Genomic DNA, 19341 nt, shown 5'->3' on the forward strand with positions numbered 1-19341 from the left:
GACACACACACTGGACACACACACAAACACTGTACAGACACACACTGGACACACACAAACACACACACACACTGGACACACACACACACACACACACACTGGACACACACAGAGACTGGACACACGGACACACACACTGGACACACACACACACACACTGGACACACACACAAACACACACACACACTAGACACACACAAAGTTATATGGTGAGTGTGTGTGTGTGTGTGTGTGTGTGTGTGTGTGTGTGTGTGTGTGTGTGTGTGTGTGTGTGTGTGTGTGTGTGTGTGTGTGTGTGTGTGTGTGTGTGTGTGTGTGTGTGTGTGTGTGTGTGTGAGTTCAGGTGTATCCCTCAATGACTGTCTGTTCTTCTGCTTACCGCTACAGTGTGGAACATGGTGGAGAGAACACAATGAAACCTGGACTTAGAAAATGTGAGTGTTGACTGCTGTGAAGAATATGACTAAGAATAAGTCTTAATTCAAGTGAAGTCAAAGTCAAAGACCACCATCATTACTTACTTGGTCATATTAAATATCAGCTGTAGTTCTACAGAAGCACAAATCAGGGACACCAAAGTTTACAAAGAGTTGCTTTGACAATGTGTGTGTCTGTGTATGTGTGTGGCATGTTCGTGTTACGTTAGATGTGTGTGTCTGTGTGTGTGACGTGTTCGTGTTACTTTAGAAATGTGTGTGTGTGTGTGTTCATGCATGCATGAAGGTGTGTGTGTGTGTGTGTGTTCAGGGTGTATGTGTGATCAGGATGTGTGTTTGTGTGTGTGTGTATGTAATTAATGTCTGTGTGTGTGTGTGTGTTCAGGATGTGTGTGTGTGTGTGTGTGTGTGTGTGTGTGTTCAGGATGTGTGTGTTTGTGTGTGTGTGTGTTCAGTGTGTGTGTGTGTTCAGGATGATGATGATTTGTAATATTGTGTGTGTGTTCAGGATGTGTGTGTGTGTGTGTGTGTGTTCAGGATGTGTATGTTTGTGTGTGTGTGTGTGTGTGTGTGTGTTCAGCATGTGTGTGTGTGTGTGTGTGTGTGTTCAGTGTAAGTGTGTGTGTGTGTAATTAATGGGAATAAGTGTGTTTTATATTACCATACAGTATAACATATGATCATTCAACAAGTCTCAAGTTACCTTAACTTCTCCTTTTGATACCTAGAAACATCTACATTAAATGAATTAGTGAAAAGTGAGTTAACATTCTAATGTGAATGATGATGATTTCTAATATTGTGTCTGGTTTCATCCATCAGATGTATGTGATCTCACACTGGACCTAAACACAGTAAACAGATTCCTCTCTCTGTCTGAGGAGAACAGAAAGGTGACACGGAGGACAGAGGAGCAGCCGTATCCTGATCACCCAGAGAGATTTGAGGACTGGAGACAGGTGCTGTGTAGAGAGGGTCTGACTGGGCGCTGTTACTGGGAGGTAGAGTGGAGTGGGAGAGGGGCTGGTATAGGAGTGACATATAAAGGAATCAGCAGGAGAGGAAGGGGTAATGACTGTTGTCTTGGATGGAATGACAAGTCCTGGAGAGTGATCTGCTATGGCAACAGTTACTCTGCCTGTCACAATAATAAGTCCACTACCATAGACGTCCCCTCCTCCAGCTCCCACAGAGTAGGAGTGTATCTGGACTGGCCAGCCGGCACTCTGTCCTTCTACAGAGTCTCCTCTGACACACTGACCCACATGTACACATTCAACTCCACATTCACTGAGCCCCTCTATCCAGGGTTTAGGGTTGGTGTTGACTCCTCAGTGTCCCTGTAAATAATAACCATGGTAACACTGACACACACACACACACACTGGACACACACACACACTGGACACACACACACACACACACACACACACACACATACTGGACACACACACACACACAGACACACACTGGACACACACACACACTGGACACATACAGACACACACTGGACACACACTGGACACATACACACACTTTGGACACACACATACACACTGGACACACACACTGGACACACACACTGGATACACACACTACACACACTGGACACACACACAGGAGACAAACACACACTGGACACACGCACACACACACACACACACACTGGGGACACACACACACACACTGGACACACACACACACTGGACACAAACACACACTGGACACAAACACACACTGGACGCACACATACACACACACACTGGACACACACACACACTGGACACAAACACACACTGGACACACACACAGGACACACACTGGACACACACACTGGATAAACACACAATGGACACACACACACACACACTGGACACACACACAGGAGACACACACACACACAGACACACACACTGGACACACACACACACACACACACTGGACATACACACAGGAGACACACACACACACAGACACACACTCTGGACACACACACACTCTGGACACACACACTGGACACACACACACACTCTGGATACACACACACGCTGGACACACACACACACACACACACACACACACACACTCAAACATCTTCCTATAATAGTGAGGACCTTGACACAGGACCTTCAAATGAGGACCATCATTTCTGATAGAATTGGGAACAAACAGACTCCTCATTCCAGCACTAAGTGTCCAACAAACACAGACATCACTTCAAAACCTGATAAACTCCAATGAACAAATAGACATGCAGGGCACCAGTCTAGTGAGGACCAGTGGTTGCTAGGCAGTTTCTGGATCCCAGGTTCCAGAACAGCTTCTATCCCAGTTCTATCTGCCTGTTAAATCAAGCAACCTAAACTGTTTCCATCATACTTTTAGAACATGACTGAAACATTTTTTTTCCTTTTATGATCTTTTACCACTTTGCATGTTTTATTGATGTTCTTATGATATATTTTACTGTTTGTGTGTACGTACCACAGGAGGTTGGTGGGACCGTAGTTGGGGAGGACAGGCTTGTAATGACTGGAGCGGATTAAGTGGAATGGTATCAAATACATCAAATACATGGTTTCCATGGTTTCCATGTGTTTGATGCCATTTAATTGGCTCCGTTCCAGCCATTATTATGAGCCGTCCTCCCCTCAGCAGCCTCCACTGGTATGTACTGTCCTATATGAGCTCCAACAAGGAATTGCAATGTATATATTACTTTTAATAACTGCAAATGGCAAATAAACTACTTGAACTCCTTATGAGTGTCTGCAGCCGACTAGGCTGTTGCCGTCTGACAAGATGCCATCTGACATTACAGGAATATTCTGCAAATGTTGATGAATCCACCCAAAGCAACATGCAGTCTTTCCACTAGACTCCCATGAAGTTATAGTGGGACGTTATGAGTTGACGTTAAGTTAACACACTCAGAACATACTGCACTTGTTTTATACTGTTTTAGATGTATCCTCTGTTTAAACATTTAAACTCTTACAATAACACAGTTGAAATACCAATGTAATAATTTGTTTCATATATTTTATGTTGAAAAACGAATTGTATAATTGTATATGGATATATTGTACTTTTCATAATAAAACATACTTTAAACAAGAAAAAGCAAGTTAAACAATTTAGTTATCGATTTTACATTGTCCTCTCCCAGTCACAGGTTGCACGATTTCCTCTAGATATGCAAGCTGCATAGTCAAAATTGGCTATATCGTAAACATTTGTGGAAAATAATGTTGTTTTATGGTTTTAATTTAAGGTAAGGATTAGCAGTGAGGTTAAGGTTAGCATTCAAATCAGATATTATTACTTTATGCCTGTGCCAGCTAGTGACCACTTTGCAGAACTGCCTCCAGGGCAAGATTCATGACAATAAATGCCAACCTGCCCCCCAGTCATCCCCTCCCTATCTCTACAAGGCTGCAGAACATGCAAGCTAGTGATGCGGGGGTTGTCTCATAACCCACAGTCCCCAGGCGGGTGGGTGGCAGGCAGGTTCAATACAGAGAAAACAATAGACTACATAAGAAAATCCATCAATGGATCATTATTGTGCAATTTACACTAAGTGGACAAAACATTAAGGACACCTGCTCTTTCCATGACAGACCGAGCAGGTGAATCCAGGTGAAAGCTATGATCCCTTATTGATGTCACTTGTAGATGAAGGGGACGGGACAGGTTAAAGAAGGATGTTTAAGCCTGGAGACAATTGAGACATGGATTGTGTGTGTGTGCCATTCAGAGGGTGAATGGGAAAGACACAACATTGAAGTGCCTTTGAACGGGGTATGGTAGTAGGTGCCAGGCATACCGGTTTGTGTCAAGAACTGCAACGCTGCTGGGTTTTTCACGCTCATGGTACACCACACAAAGGACATCCAGCCAACTTGACACAACTGTGGGAAGAATTGGCGTCAACATGGGCCAGCATCCCTGTGGAACGCTTTCAACACCTTGTAGAGTCCATGCCCCGATGAATTGAGGCTGTTCTGAGGGCAAAAGTGGGGAGGTAACTCAATATTAGGAAGGTGTTTGATATAACGTCTTTTGATACAGCATTTATTAATGTCTTTAAAGTCATCAGCTGTAGGTGAGAGAGAGGAGAAGGACACGCCATGTGTTGTGTCGGTCACGGATGGGGGGCCAGAAGGTTGGCGTGCCAAGATAGATTAGGGGCCACTGTTGCTAATCTTAGAAGGAGTACGTGATGGAATGGCCTGGCTAGGGTGCCACACGATACTATGTACGGGGATCCTATTGTAGGAGATGAGTGACACTCAATAATGGTTGGCAACTGTGGGATGGAAGTAGCTCGGAGAGCATTATATAAACTGAGAGGTTTTCTATGGAAGTCATTCAGATGACAAGAGGCTACGCCCGTACCGCTTGTCATTGAATCCAGTACTGTAACCATTAAATAACAATGAATCAACTCTCCATCTAAGTGGTTGACTACTCTCTTACATCCTGAAGTACGAGATACCAGAGAAACTGGTCATAACAGATTGCCGTCTAACGAACAGGATGCATTTTACAGCCGAACTAACAGGTAAGCAGACTTTCATTTAGTTAATAGGTTAAATTCTGCTTATCTGTGGTAAAGCTGTGCTGTAACGAACGTTTAAAATGCAAAATTTTGTTGAGGGGAACAGATGAGTGGTATTCAAGTACGTAAACAGATGTAAGGAGAAGTAGCAAATAAGACAATAACATGGTGCTATGATTCAACAGCAAATGCTCAGAGCGATCATGTTGAATCATGGCACCAATGACAAAACAGTAATGGATAGCCAACTTAGTAGACCGATATCTGGAAAAACAGTCTCCATTAAGAGTAAATCAGAGCTTCATTTTACCTCGAAGAGAGAGAAAAGGAAACGACGAAATTATTACAGACAAATCCGCATTTAAAACAAGTGTCTTTTATAAGTAGTGAAAAATGTGCAAATGGATATTAAGTAAATGAGGATTTTTCTATGTGGAACTATATCTTAGTAATTTATCAGCATGGAGAGATAATGACTATCCTCAAGCTGGTGGTTTTAAAAGGGTTAAATTACAAGTAGAGCGAAAGTATATAATTGCTAATACAGCCATAAGCTACACGAAATGGGATTTTAAATGACATGAAAGAGGTGTATAAATCATGGTATTTAATGAGTGCACAATGGACTGTAAATATAATTAGGAAGGAGGAAAAGTCAGTTAAGAAATTAGGTAATTTGGCAATGGAGCAACATAATCTACCTTATGAAAAGAGTCAGTCCACAAGGGGCTATAAAAGGATCTGAAAGTATGAAAGGAATTTATCCACAGTTAGCGAACTCTATTCAGCCTCCAGCTTCTAGTACAGGGGAAGACGTAGAAGAGGATAGTGACAATATGATTGGTTATATCCACAGTTAGCGAACTCTATTCAGCCTCCAGCTTCTAGTACAGGGGAAGACGTAGAAGAGGATAGTGACAATATGATTGGTTATATCCACAGTTAGCGAACTCTATTCAGCCTCCAGCTTCTAGTACAGGGGAAGACGTAGAAGAGGATAGTGACAATATGATTGGTTATATCCACAGTTAGCGAACTCTATTCAGCCTCCAGCTTCTAGTACAGGGGAAGACGTAGAAGAGGATAGTGACAATATGATTGGTTATATCCACAGTTAGCGAACTCTATTCAGCCTCCAGCTTCTAGTACAGGGGAAGACGTAGAAGAGGATAGTGACATATCTGATTGGTTATATCCACAGTTAGCGAACTCTATTCAGCCTCCAGCTTCTAGTACAGGGGAAGACGTAGAAGAGGATAGTGACATATATGATTGGTTATTTATACAATCTTATGGGGGTTAGGCAAAAAATATATAAAATCCTAAAATCAGGTCAAAATATATGATAACTTTGAGACCAAACGGTGGTGTGAGGAATGTAGGTCCATTGTGGTTTCAAAGGTTTGGTAGAGCTTTTGACACGGCAGAAAGAAGGTTTAGAGGTCATACAGGACGAATAAACATTGAAAAAATTAGATATACTAGAGAGTGGGTGGAAAATGAATATCAAATGATATTTACAATAATCAAACAAAACCAAAATGTTGATTTAAATAATAGATTAGCAAATAAAATGATGTAATTTTTGGTTGAAGCAGGGGAAGGATAATAATGGAGGAAGAGGAAGGTCCAATGGTAATTCCAGAGGATGAAGAAGGAGCTTTAACAGAGACAGGGATACTAGCAATTATTGTAAACACTGGGGGCATTGGGTTGGAGACTGTAACGTTAGAATACAGGATGAGGAGAGACGAAGATATGGAGATAGAGAGAGGGGAAATTGGACTCCTGCCCAACCGCACCCTAATTCCCAGAATACACCTAGAGAGGAGAAGGCCGGGTAATCTATTATGGGGACAATGACATACAACACTGATAAGCAGGGAGGAGGTTAAACACATGACCAATGCCCCCACAACACCGATAAGCAGGGAGGAGGTTAAACACATGATCAATGCACCACAACACCGATAAGCAGGGAGGAGTTTAAACACATGATCAATGCACCACAACACCGATAAGCAGGGAGGAGGTTAAATACATGATCAATGCACCACGACACCGATAAGCAGGGAGGAGGTTAAACACATGATCAATGCACCACAACACCGATAAGCAGGGAGGAGGTTAAATACATGACCAATGCCCCCACAACACCGATAAGCAGGGAGGAGGTTAAACACATGATCAATGCACCACAACACCGATAAGCAGGGAGGAGGTTAAATACATGATCAATGCACCACGACACCGATAAGCAGGGAGGAGGTTAAACACATGATCAATGCACCACAACACTGATAAGCATGGAGGAGGTTAAACACATGATCAATGCACCACAACACCGATAAGCATGGAGGAGGTTAAACACATGATCAATGCACCACAACACCGATAAGCAGAGAGGAGGTTAAATACATGATCAATGCACCACAACACCGATAAGCAGGGAGGAGGTTAAACACATGATCAATGCACCACAACACCGATAAGCAGGGAGGAGGTTAAATACATGATCAATGCACCACAACACCGATAAGCAGGGAGGAGGTTAAACACATGATCAATGCACCACAATTGCATATTTCGGTTAGCCCATTAGAAATACCACAGTTAAGTTTATGTGTATCTGGTAAAATAGTTCAATTTCTAATAGATACAGGGGCAACTATGTCATGTTTAAGGCAACAAGATTGAAGGTGTCCTTTAAGTAATCAGAAAGTCCAGTCTATTGGAGTTAGTGGAACTATGCAAATTGATCCTATATCTCTCCCATTACAAATTGATCCTATATCTCTCCCATTACAAATTGATTTGGAGGATATTCTTTTTCAACATTCATGTATAGGAAGTGCTACAACTCCTATGGCGTTAATGGGAAGAGACCTTTTAAGTCAACTCAATGCCACCATTTTTTGTTATGAAAGTGTATGATGATTTGATATAAGTTTGGATAATAAGCTTTGATATAACATTATATTGTGGTTCCGTACATCAATGCCAATCATATAATATGAAGGAGTGGTATGGAGAGCGTGAGGTTATTTTAGAGTGTAGTGGAAAAGTCTATGTTTTAATGAGAGGCTTGACTTTGACGGAGTTTCCTGAAGGTTAGAGAATTGGTGAGGATCCAATGACAGGAAGGTCAGTGTCCTTGACACTACTGTCTGGTTTGTTTTGGTTCCGCTGGGAGTTTGTTTGGAGAAGTTGATTTGTGTCGATTAAGAATCGTAAAAAAAAAAAATCAGGAAAGGATTGTTTGATGTGAGTACCTAGGAGTTTCTAACGTTTTATATGGAGTATGTGATGATGTGAAAATAGGATTAATTGTATGTGTGTGTAATCGATTACTAGAAGTGATAAAGTGATCATTTGAATAATATGTATGTATTAACTTGCTCACCGTAACGTAGACGTACGTCAGGGGTGGTAAATAATAAATAAAGGTTTTCTGAGTTTGAGCCGTTGATGGATCATTTGATAGAGATAAGGGTTAAGAAATGAACTGCCCATAAGGAGTGGAATTTATAGACGTAACTTATAACATAACAAACCAGTATAATTGGGCTATTTGTGGGATTTATTTGTCATTTCAATAGCATTGAGTAAATGGAATAGAGTAAAATCTGGGTTTCTGAGTGTAATTCAACTGTTGGTGTGTGTTGCTTAGACAGATACTACAAAGTATTTGGTTTGGTGATGTAGAATGGAAGATTTAGCAACGTGATTGGTTCAAATTGAAAGACACAATTATTTAACAGGAATATCGAGACAATTTCAAGGTATTCATTTTTTTGTGTTGCCTAATGCTTTGCTAGATTAAACAATTGAAAATGGTGACATAATGTCAATCAATAAATTGGATATTAATACTATGGATACAAATTCAATATATGCTGATCAACTACAGCAAGTGTTTGGTTTGTTACCTGTAGCCTACTCAGAAAGGACAGTTACCCAGATCTGCTGACTTCTAATAATGGAGGATTGGTGGTTTCATAAGAGCTGTGGCTATGATCTTAGTTGATAACAGGGGATACTAATAGTATAGTGACGAAGCACAGGGAAGAGAGGGTGTTTTCTTAATGGGAATTGAAGCAACGGAACAAAGAGAATAAAAAGAGTATTAAAAAACAGCAGGGATAAAAAAGCAGTGTTGGAAAGAAGCAGAGTATGAAAAATAACATTAACTGAGGAATATAGGAACTTGTAGCTGAGGTAACTACAGAAATATTACTGACCCAATATCCTAACAGATAAACTGAACCAAACATTAAGGTACTGCAGCAATCGATTGTTAAAGTTGTAAAGTTAGTTTTTTAAACCCTACGATAGAGGGAAAGGCAGAACGCTGTTTGAGAATGTTTTTTATTTGTTGTCTGGAGAGTTTCTAGGTGTTGATCTGTGGGTGTTAGCAACTGGGGTTGGCTGAACGTGAGAGAGCTGTAAGCGTCATAATGGGTTCAGTTTGGTGTACCCGGATCACTGGTTGCTGCGTAAAGGGAGGAGGTAAAAGGGTGGTGAGTGTTAACGGTGAGAAATGGCTAGCTGTGGTGTTAACTAGTAGCGTTTAGATTGGTGACGTAACTTGCTCTGCGACCTTGAAGGAGTTGTTTGCCTCGCTCTGCAAGGTCGCGCCTTTTGTTTGAATGACTGTTTTTAATATGTGCAGAGGGTCCCTGGTTCAAGACCATGTAGGGAAGGAAGCAAAACTGTTACATTGATGCTGTTGACCTGAATCACTGATTTAATTGATAAGATTATACGAAAGAGATTGTCCTACCAAACCATAGTGGCATTGGATAACATAGTAGTTTCAGTGGCATCTCTGTGAATGGAGGTTTTATGTGTTTTGACTATAACTTAACAATCATTTGTAACCTGCTAAAGTACCATTAGATGGAATTAGGTAGTAGTGGTTTGTGGATAGAATTGACTGATGCCATGATTTAGTAAGCGGGTGAAAGAGAGTAGTGCTTGCTGTGCTATATCAGGATGTAAAGGATGCAGGGGGTGATGTGGAGCAGATATCTGAATAGTTGAATATGGAACGTTCTTTGACAATTGTTTTATTATTATTATTAAATTCTATAGTCTGTTTAACCATCAGTGAGTTATGCAAACAGCTAATTAATTATAAAAAACGATCATCTGTTTCTGGTACGTTGAACAATGGGAGGTAGTTTTTACTATTATGCTGATGGAGAAGTACACATCTTTTGTTAGTTCTGAATTTATTAAACACTAGGTTTATATTTCAATACATCACTGCAACAAGTTGAGCAGATTACATTACCGAAAAGGGGTTATAGATGATCATCTTTTGAGAGATTTTATGTAATCTTCTTCTGGAGTAGTTATGAGGAATTAGATTGAAACAAACGATTATTGATGTGAGGTAGGACAGGGTATATCTGCATCATGTTTTGTGTGTAATTAATATTTTTTGATTGCTGATTATAATTGAATGTTAACGAAATATATACTTTCTCTTCCAGGAAAAGGGGGGATTTCCTTATCTCTCATTGGGATGTTTCAAAAGTCTGTGGGCTAGGGGGAGCAGGTAGTAAAATTTGTCGTCTTATAATTAGGTCATAAGAGGGAGCTACCAAATTAAATAAGGCCTGGCTAGTTTTGTTTGTTGTTTTCCAATAGGGTTTTTCAAATAACCACACACAACCCACCTATTATAATGGTTCTATAGGGTTGTTATTTTGATTTTAGGGGGTTTTAACGGGTCAAAGATGATAAGTGTTAAAGGAACACACACATGGAACTTTCTGAAGTTTTTTGTTTTATATGTGAGTTTTGGGTAAACACGTGATTTCTTTTGAGAAGAAATGTAATGAGGACTTACTGTACACTGGGGATGCAAAACATTTATGAAATGTTTTGACTGTGGTTAATGATTAGTTTATACTATAGAATGGAACACTTCTTTGAAGGGTTTGAATGACCTCTGAACTCTGTCTTGACTTTCTAGTGTGAATTGATCACCCACACTGGAAAGCCAAGAGGCATAGGATGAGGAAGTTAAGGTAATTTATTATACAGAGTTGAGGGTAATTTATAATACTGATAATTATGAAGAATTGTATAATTTGGCAATAGTCATATCTATGATCCAGACCATAATAAGGTCAGAGTGAGAGAGCTAGTCCTGAATGAGGAACATTCAATGGACTCTAAACTGAAATAAAATGACATAGAATAATAATTAGTCCTCTCCCTCCTTGTATTAACATTAACTGATACATCTCTAACTGTAATAACTGCCATGTTAGTAATCGTTTGTACAGATCTTAAAATCAATCCCCGAAAAATGTGAAAACAACACCCCATAACTATTGCTACAGTAAGTACTATTGCCACTAGAGGACATATAATACTTGCCATCCATGTTCCTATGGAATTACCACTAAAACACCTTGGAAAAGACTTCAACAGCATTCAAATTACCATATCCTCCTAATCTTAATATAATAGCATCCAATGCTAATGATTATCATCTCAGACCCAATTCTTAAAAACTCATGATTGTTAAAATATACAATGTTAAACTCCGCCTTTGTCCTCCTAATGTACCTAATATAACATACACATTATAACACTCTATTATCACTCCCTGTTACATCATCACATCCCTAGACTATTCCTGCTTTAATAATTCAACCAAAATCACATCATATGAAAATATCCTAACCCCATGATAGGAACCAATTAAGTACTTGCCTATCAACATAGATATTTACCACTCTAAACATCCATATCAATATCACCCCATACTTCAAATCTATATCATTACTAATATGTTAATACTTTAACCCAATTAATCAACATATTCATGATTTCATTCACAATCCTCACCTTAACTTCCATGTTTCAAACAGTATGAGTCAACAATGTCTATTCAATAAATCCTATAAATGTATCCTAAGACATGTCCTTAATGTATCACTGTTTAAACCCAACATATCCATAGAAAACATTTCTATGCTTATACATACTAATAATTCACTTAAATCACTCATTAATCTTATAAATTATAACCAACCAAATGACTGAACTCAACCAATTCTTATTCACTTTCTCCTTATCACTGAAAATGAAAAAACTGTCAACTTAATCACCCATTACGACTTTCAGAATGTATACTCATATTAACATACACTATAAACATTCAGAATTCAATTATGACTTTCCTCATCCTGAAAATAAATACAGATCATTATCTCAATGCATTCTCAATACTATCACTTTAGCAGTGTATATACCTACTATCATCTCCAGATCGTCAGTTTCCTCGTAGTCATCTGTAGCATCGGTTGACATGATACCTGTTCAATCTCCCCTCTATCCATACCTCCGTTGGTGTAGACGGTGTGATGATGCATGAACCTTCTTCCTTCACTAGTTCTATGATCATGCAGAGTCCTTCTCCATTTATCACCGTCTCTCTGTGGAGTGTATCCTTCTATCAGCGTACCAATAGTCTCTGCTGCAAAAACACACAGACAAAACAAAAACAATGCTCCGCCGAAGCGGTGCCACCTTCCTCCTTTGCGTTAGAAAAGTCCTCCAATGGTCCATATAGATCTAGGAATCTCTCTCTCTTACTTGGCCCTCCATCAAGGTAGCCATCAACACCTATTACTAACCTTCCCACTTGGGTGTTGTCCATCAATGACTTCTTTAATCCTTTACCACCACATAGTCTCCAAGTCGCAGAAAATGTCCAGATTCTCCTGGTAGGTCTGGCAGACAAACCTTCACCTTTTCTAAAGAAAGTCTGCATAACATTGTTAGTTGAGACACAGCATGCTACTTCATCCTGTCTTCTTATCAGTCCTGATAAGCCTTTTATATTAGGAAGTACACATTCTCAGTTTGTTACCTGTATAAAAGACACCTGTCCACAGAAGCAATCAATCAATCAGATTCCAAACTCTCCACCATGGCCAAGACCAAAGAGCTCTCCAAGGATGTCAGGGACAAGATTGTAGACCTACACAAGGCTGGAATGGATAGATATGGCATATAGAAGCAAACCGGATGGACATCATGAAAATGATCGGAGAGGTTGAGAGTAGAAGAAGTTCAGGAGCAAAAACAAACAAAATATAATTATTGTAAAATTGACTGTGTCCATAAAATGTATATAGTAAGCATAAGCTGGAAGTAGAGGCCTAAGCATTGTTGTTCACTAGTTTACTCCAAGTAGGGAAAGGGGTTGGAAAGTAATAAAGGGGAATATATTTTTAAAAAAGGATATGTACTGTATGTATGTACAGTGAGGGAAAAAGTATTTGATCCGCTGCTGATTTTGTACGTTTGCCCACTGACAAAGAAATGACCAGTCTATAATGTTTATGGTAGGTTTATTTGAACAGTGAGAGACAGAATAGCAACAAAAAAATCCAGAAAAAAGCATTTCAAAAATGTTATAAATTGATTTGCATTTTAATGAGGGAAATAAGTATTTGACCCCCTCTCAATCAGAAAGATTTCTGGCTCCCAGGTGTCTTTTATACAGGTAACGAGCTGAGATTAGGAGCACACTCTTAAAGGGAGTGCTCCTAATATCAGTTTGTTACCTGTATAAAAGACACCTGTCCACAGAAGCAATCAATCAATCAGATTCCAAACTCTCCACCATGGCCAAGACCAAAGAGCTCTCCAAGGATGTCAGGGAAAAGATTGTAGACCTACACAAGGCTGGAATGAGTTACAAGACCATCGCCAAGCAGCTTGATGAGAAGGTGACAACAGTTGGTGCGATTATTCGCAAATGGAAGAAACACAAAATAACTGTCAATCACAAAATCAGCAGGGGATCAAAAAAAAATGTCCCTCACTGTATGTGTGTATGTATGTGTGTATGTATGTGTGTATATATGTATAGATATATGTATATATATATATATATGTGTATATGTATGTGTATGTGTATTATCTCCTGAGTGGCGCAGTGGTCCACTAGAGATCCTGGTTCTAATCCAGGCTCTGTCGTAGCCGGCCGCGACTGGGAGACCCATGGGGCGGCTCACAATTGGCCCAGCGTCGTCCAGGGTAGGGGAGGGAATGGCTGGCAGGGATGTAGCTCAGTTGGTAGAGCATGGCGTTTGCAACGCCAGGGTTGTGGGTTCGATTCCCACGGGGGGCCAGTATGAAGAAAAAATAATAATAATGTATGCACTCACTCACTCTGGATAAGAGCGTCTGCTAAATGACGTAAATGTAAATATGTGTGTGTGTGTGTATATAAAAAACATGGGGGACTGGAAGTGATGCAGACAATTACATTGATAGAAGATACAATCTATCTGCAATATTAAGCTGATCTACCCCCTTAAAAAAAACTAATAAATAAAATAACAATATTAATTACCTGAAAATTGTATGTCATCCAGTCTTAAAATGTCTGCAAAAACCAAATATTGAAATACTGTTAAATATTTAAAAACCCATTGTTATCCATTGAGTGAATTGTTATCCATTGAGAGAGGGATATAGAAGAGTATACTATCGTGCCAGGTAATTTATTTCTACAACTGTGATGTAACTGATCATCCACTAGGTGAAGCCAGTGGTCCACTCTTGATTAGACACTTTACATAAAATTGACATTTGTTTGGTATAAACAGTAGGATATATACATATGTAGGTAGAGTCCATTCTCGTTTAAAAAAATCAATAACGCAACATCTCATTCATTATATACTATATAATTTTATACAATACATTATTAAAATATTCATTTATAATATACAACATAAATTATATATATATATATATATATATATATATATATATATATATATATATATATATATATAAATATATATATATATATATATATATATATATATATGCATAGTTAGATATAGAAGCCTTCATCATATTGAAAATTCAACTCACCTTCAAAATGCTCCATGAGGATTAAATGATTCAAGGAGTCTCTTTAAGATGTATGTCTTCAGGCCTTCTGGTCCTCTGGGTCTTTTTTCTTGGTTGACTGAGACATCCCACGGACGCTCTTTTATGGGGTCAAATGGATCTGTTTAGGTCAGCAGTAAAACGGGACATCTTTAAGAATACAATTGTTTTACCTTTTTTGTTTTTAATTGACTGAGACATCCACTGGACATTCCATCCTCGGACGCCTCCCGGACATTCCTGGACGCCCCCCCCCCCCCCCCCCCCCGAGCTATTTTTAAAAGGTTAAAGGTTAAACAGGTTTAAAAAAGTAGTTTAAAAGACACTTGGGGGACCCCACGTGTACATTCAGTTCCCTTGTGTGTAAGGGACTCCCTAGATGAGCAAACTGTTGACCATTAAAATATGGATAGCTGAGAACTCTTTCTAAAAGGGTAAACAGGTTTACAAAACAGTTGTTTTAAAGAAACTCCACACACACTCACACACACACACACACACACACACACAACCCAAAGAACCAGTGGCTCTTGTGTAGAGAGAGAGAGAGAGAGAGAGAGAGAGAGAGAGAGAGAGAGAAGAGAGAGAGAGAGAGAGAGAGAGAGAGAGAGAGAGAGAGAGAGAGAGAGAGAGAGAGAGAGAGAGAGAGAGAGAGAGAGAGAGAGAGAGAGAGAGAGAGAGAGAGAGAGAGAGAGAGATAGATAGATAGATAGATAGATAGATAGATAGATAGATAGATAGATAGATAGATAGATAGATAGATAGATAGATAGATAGATAGATAGATAGATAGATAGATAGATAGATAGATAGATAGATAGATAGATAGATAGATAGATAGATAGATAGATAGATAGATAGATAGATAGATAGATAGATAGATAGATAGATAGATAGATAGATAGATAGATAGGGCCAAAGTTTTGTCTTGAGGATAGAAGGGACCATCTTCGTAAATGTTCACGATGGTGGAAAAACTGTTGCACTTGTTTCATCATATCAAGCACCTTAAACCAATCTCGCCACTTGAAGCTAAAGACAGGCACAAAATAGTTGACCTCTGTGCAAGCGTTTGAAAATACATATGAACTAACATTTGGTGGCATTTGCGCTGTCGAATTCAGAACAACCTACAATTGTCACTTTGGAGTCTGGACTATACGCTACTGAAGAGATTCGTATGACTTTCAAATCATCTGGCCCACAGACTTCCTCTTCCAGTACGTACCCAGGCAGGGATGTTCCATTCAGGGCCTTTTAGATCTGACATAGAGCAAGTCTTATCTTAAGCCATTCCCTCATGAGAAACGCAGGAGAAAAACTCCTGGTTTTTGGCTGAAAAAGTTGTTGAGACAGCTGTGTGTGAAAATCTTCACTGTTGAATCACCCGGTTGGCCTCCACTCTTATCAATCCCGCCATTAAAACAATCAGGTGCATCATAAAGAATGGCATCGATGGTTTTGTCATTGTGGCCCAGACATGAAGGACACAACACACCTAGAATTGGTCTAGGAGACATGTTTTCTGGAGTTTTCTGTGGTTGATCTCTCTTGAGGTTTCTTGTCGCTCGTAGTGTTCACAGGACAAGTCTAACACTTACTTATACTCAGGCAGACCTACCCGGAAATTACTTTTTCATTCTACAAGGGGTCACAAGCTCACTACACAGCAGCTCCATAAGTTCACTACAAAAATTCCCAACTGTTTCACATTTTTCAAACAGTTCAAACTTTAAGTTCAACTAGGTCAGTACACGACACATCAATCACCAGGCCATTACTTTTTATTTCAAACATGTTGTAGAAGGTTCTTTGCACAGTGCTGATATTATCTTATTCTTAAACAAACTTTCAACTTTAGAAAATGACACAGACAACGGCTTCTGAGTATATGTAAAATATCCTTAGTTATGCAATTGCAGGCTGAAGTTAATACAGAGTCAACAGGATTTGTATAGCTCTTCATAAGTTCTGCAAATTGTCCAAAACAATCTCTGCTTTTCATCCAAGCACGCCCCTCCCTGGCAGATCAGGAGCCACCTTGTTTTCTTCTTGTGGCTGTGTGGAAGCAACGAGAAATTGAAACAATCCAGGTGTACCTGTTCCTCCAGTTGATCTCTATCCCATGTCCTTGACTACACGCCCAGACCAGCTGCAGGGAGCTACCAGGTCTACCTGTTCCTCCAGTTGATCTCTATCCCATGTCCTTGACTACACGCCCAGACCAGCTGCAGGGAGCTAGAGGGAACCATCCTTACCAAAAGCACAGCATTGGTAGTTCAGAAATGTCTCTACTATTGTTAATCATATTCATTGTTAACTATTAATATTTAACAAATCAGGTAAATATGTGCTCTTTCTCTCACAGCAAAATAGATCATATATTCCTCATCAATGTGCTTTACTTGAAAGAAACAGATGCACTATCAAGTTACATAAGCACACCCTAAATAGTGAAGAGAACGTCCGGACAGGATGTCCTTAAAAGGTCATAAACACAGGACACAGGAAAACTCCCCAATCACTTTTTGACAGCAACCGTCTACTATATTCTCTCTCACAGGAGTCTGTGAAACAAGACAGTTGGAGATTGAAACATTGTATGTGTATTCCCTTCCCCCAACTGCTCTGTTCACTCAGACAAACAAACCAGACTGCAGTTTCCCACGCAAGAATTGACTTCAAATCCTAAATTACTTGATATCTTTCAGAAATACATCACCCCCCCCCCCCCCCTCATAATTCCATAGGTCTATAGGAGTGTCTCAGGTTTTCATTACAACCATTTCTAGTGCATATTGTATATGGTTTCAATATCTTACTATCAGATTTGATAAATAACAGATTATAACATGAAAAGCTCAGTGTTGATTTTAAATATAAACATTAACAGTCCACAATAAGGGTGTGTAAAACATTATGTTGGCTTGGCTGATAAAAAGGGTAGATTGAATTTCTCTTGGCAGTTGTGGCTCCCAGGTCTACAGCCAATCAAGGACTAGCTACCCATCCCCCACTGCTGCTCTCACCCCCCACCCCCCACCCCATCCCCTGACATGCTGGACTCTCAGGTTCTGTTCAATAAAGTGCAGCACAGCACAGTACAGTACAACTTTATTAGTCCATGTTACAGGGAACAAAGGGAATTTGTCTTTCTGAAGGGGTTGGGCACAGATCTGCCAGTTCAGATCCAATCCCACATTTTGTTGTCTGGCTCAGGACTCAAACCAGTGACCTTTCAGTTCCTGGACTAATTCTCTAACTTCCACCTCCTAACACTTCTAGCATGGGCTTCCTAGGCAAATTTCATTTCACACTATCCCATGTGTGGAGAAAACATGAGTCTGTCTCATGATCTGGTAATGAGGTAGTCCTGCCTGCAACTTCAAAATCAGTGTCACCCTCAGGTCAAGAAGGCATTACCTCTTGGTCTAATGGTCAAGACACTGGTTTTTCCCATGGGACACCTGGGTACAGATCCCGCCCATGAAATGTGCACACCTCTCCCAAGGCACCATTCCACTGCTTCCACCAATGTAGTGTTTTTTTGCAAACAGCAACGGTGTAATGCCCCTTTCATCTCAAACCTGGGTCTCCCTGCCCGTAGGCAAACAAATATATTGTAGTGAATTCAGGGGGTAGCCCCAAACGGGTTTTGAACCTGGGTCCATCAACTGTCAAGCCAACACCTTAAGCGTGTTAGGTTCTAAATGAACCTAGTAAAACTCAGGGACGTTTAGTAAAGCTCAAACCAAGTTTATTCACCCATTGGATCATACAGCTGCATAAGACAAAGAACATATTCACACAAGCACTGGTATTTAACCCTTCCTCCTATGCTGAGCCCCTCCTTCCACATCTGAACAGCCAATACACCTCTGTTGCTATCCAGAAGATGAGTGATATATGTTCTTCCTCACTTCATCTAACCTGACCTCTGCCCAAATTGCTCACTCCTCCCCAACTCACGGCTGTCATGTTGACTTGTACCAGACTGTGTCTCTTCTCCTCCAATAGGATCCCTGATGGCTAACAATAACATATCCTGACAGAATGGAAACGTTATACATTCCCCTCTCTCCCTCAGTGACATGAATAAGTCTATTTCATGTTTAGAAGTCAGAACCCAACAAGCGCTATGCCAAGAGGTCCGAACCTCTCGATGACAAGCTTAGCTAACGTTGGTTAAACAAAGTGCAGCAAAGCACAGCACAGTACAACTTTATTAGTCCATGGAATTTGTCTTTCTGAAGGGGTTGGTCACAGTACTGCCAGTTTTTTTTAAAACAGCAACGGTGTAATGCCCCTTTTGTCTCAAACGCGGGTGTCCCTGCCCGTAGGCAAACAAATATATTGTAGTGAATTCAGGGGGTAGCCCCAAACAGGTTTTGAACCTGGGTCCAT

General features: G+C 40.0%; 1 protein-coding gene across 1 annotated transcript; it reads left to right on the forward strand.

Annotated features, from left to right (window-relative positions):
- The first annotated feature begins 394 nt into the window (after nucleotides 1–394).
- Nucleotides 395–1988, forward strand: LOC311115653 (stonustoxin subunit beta-like). Its single transcript, XM_084190813.1, has 2 exons — nucleotides 395–434; nucleotides 1260–1988. Exons 1-2 carry the CDS (start codon nucleotides 413–415, stop codon nucleotides 1781–1783), a joined length of 546 nt encoding a protein of 181 aa, XP_084046939.1. The 5' UTR covers nucleotides 395–412; the 3' UTR covers nucleotides 1784–1988.
- Nucleotides 1989–19341: the final 17353 nt, after the last annotated feature.

Source organism: Coregonus lavaretus (genome assembly GCF_964263955.1).
Source record: "Coregonus lavaretus genome assembly, contig: HAP1_SCAFFOLD_554, whole genome shotgun sequence".
Classification (NCBI taxonomy): domain Eukaryota; kingdom Metazoa; phylum Chordata; class Actinopteri; order Salmoniformes; family Salmonidae; genus Coregonus; species Coregonus lavaretus.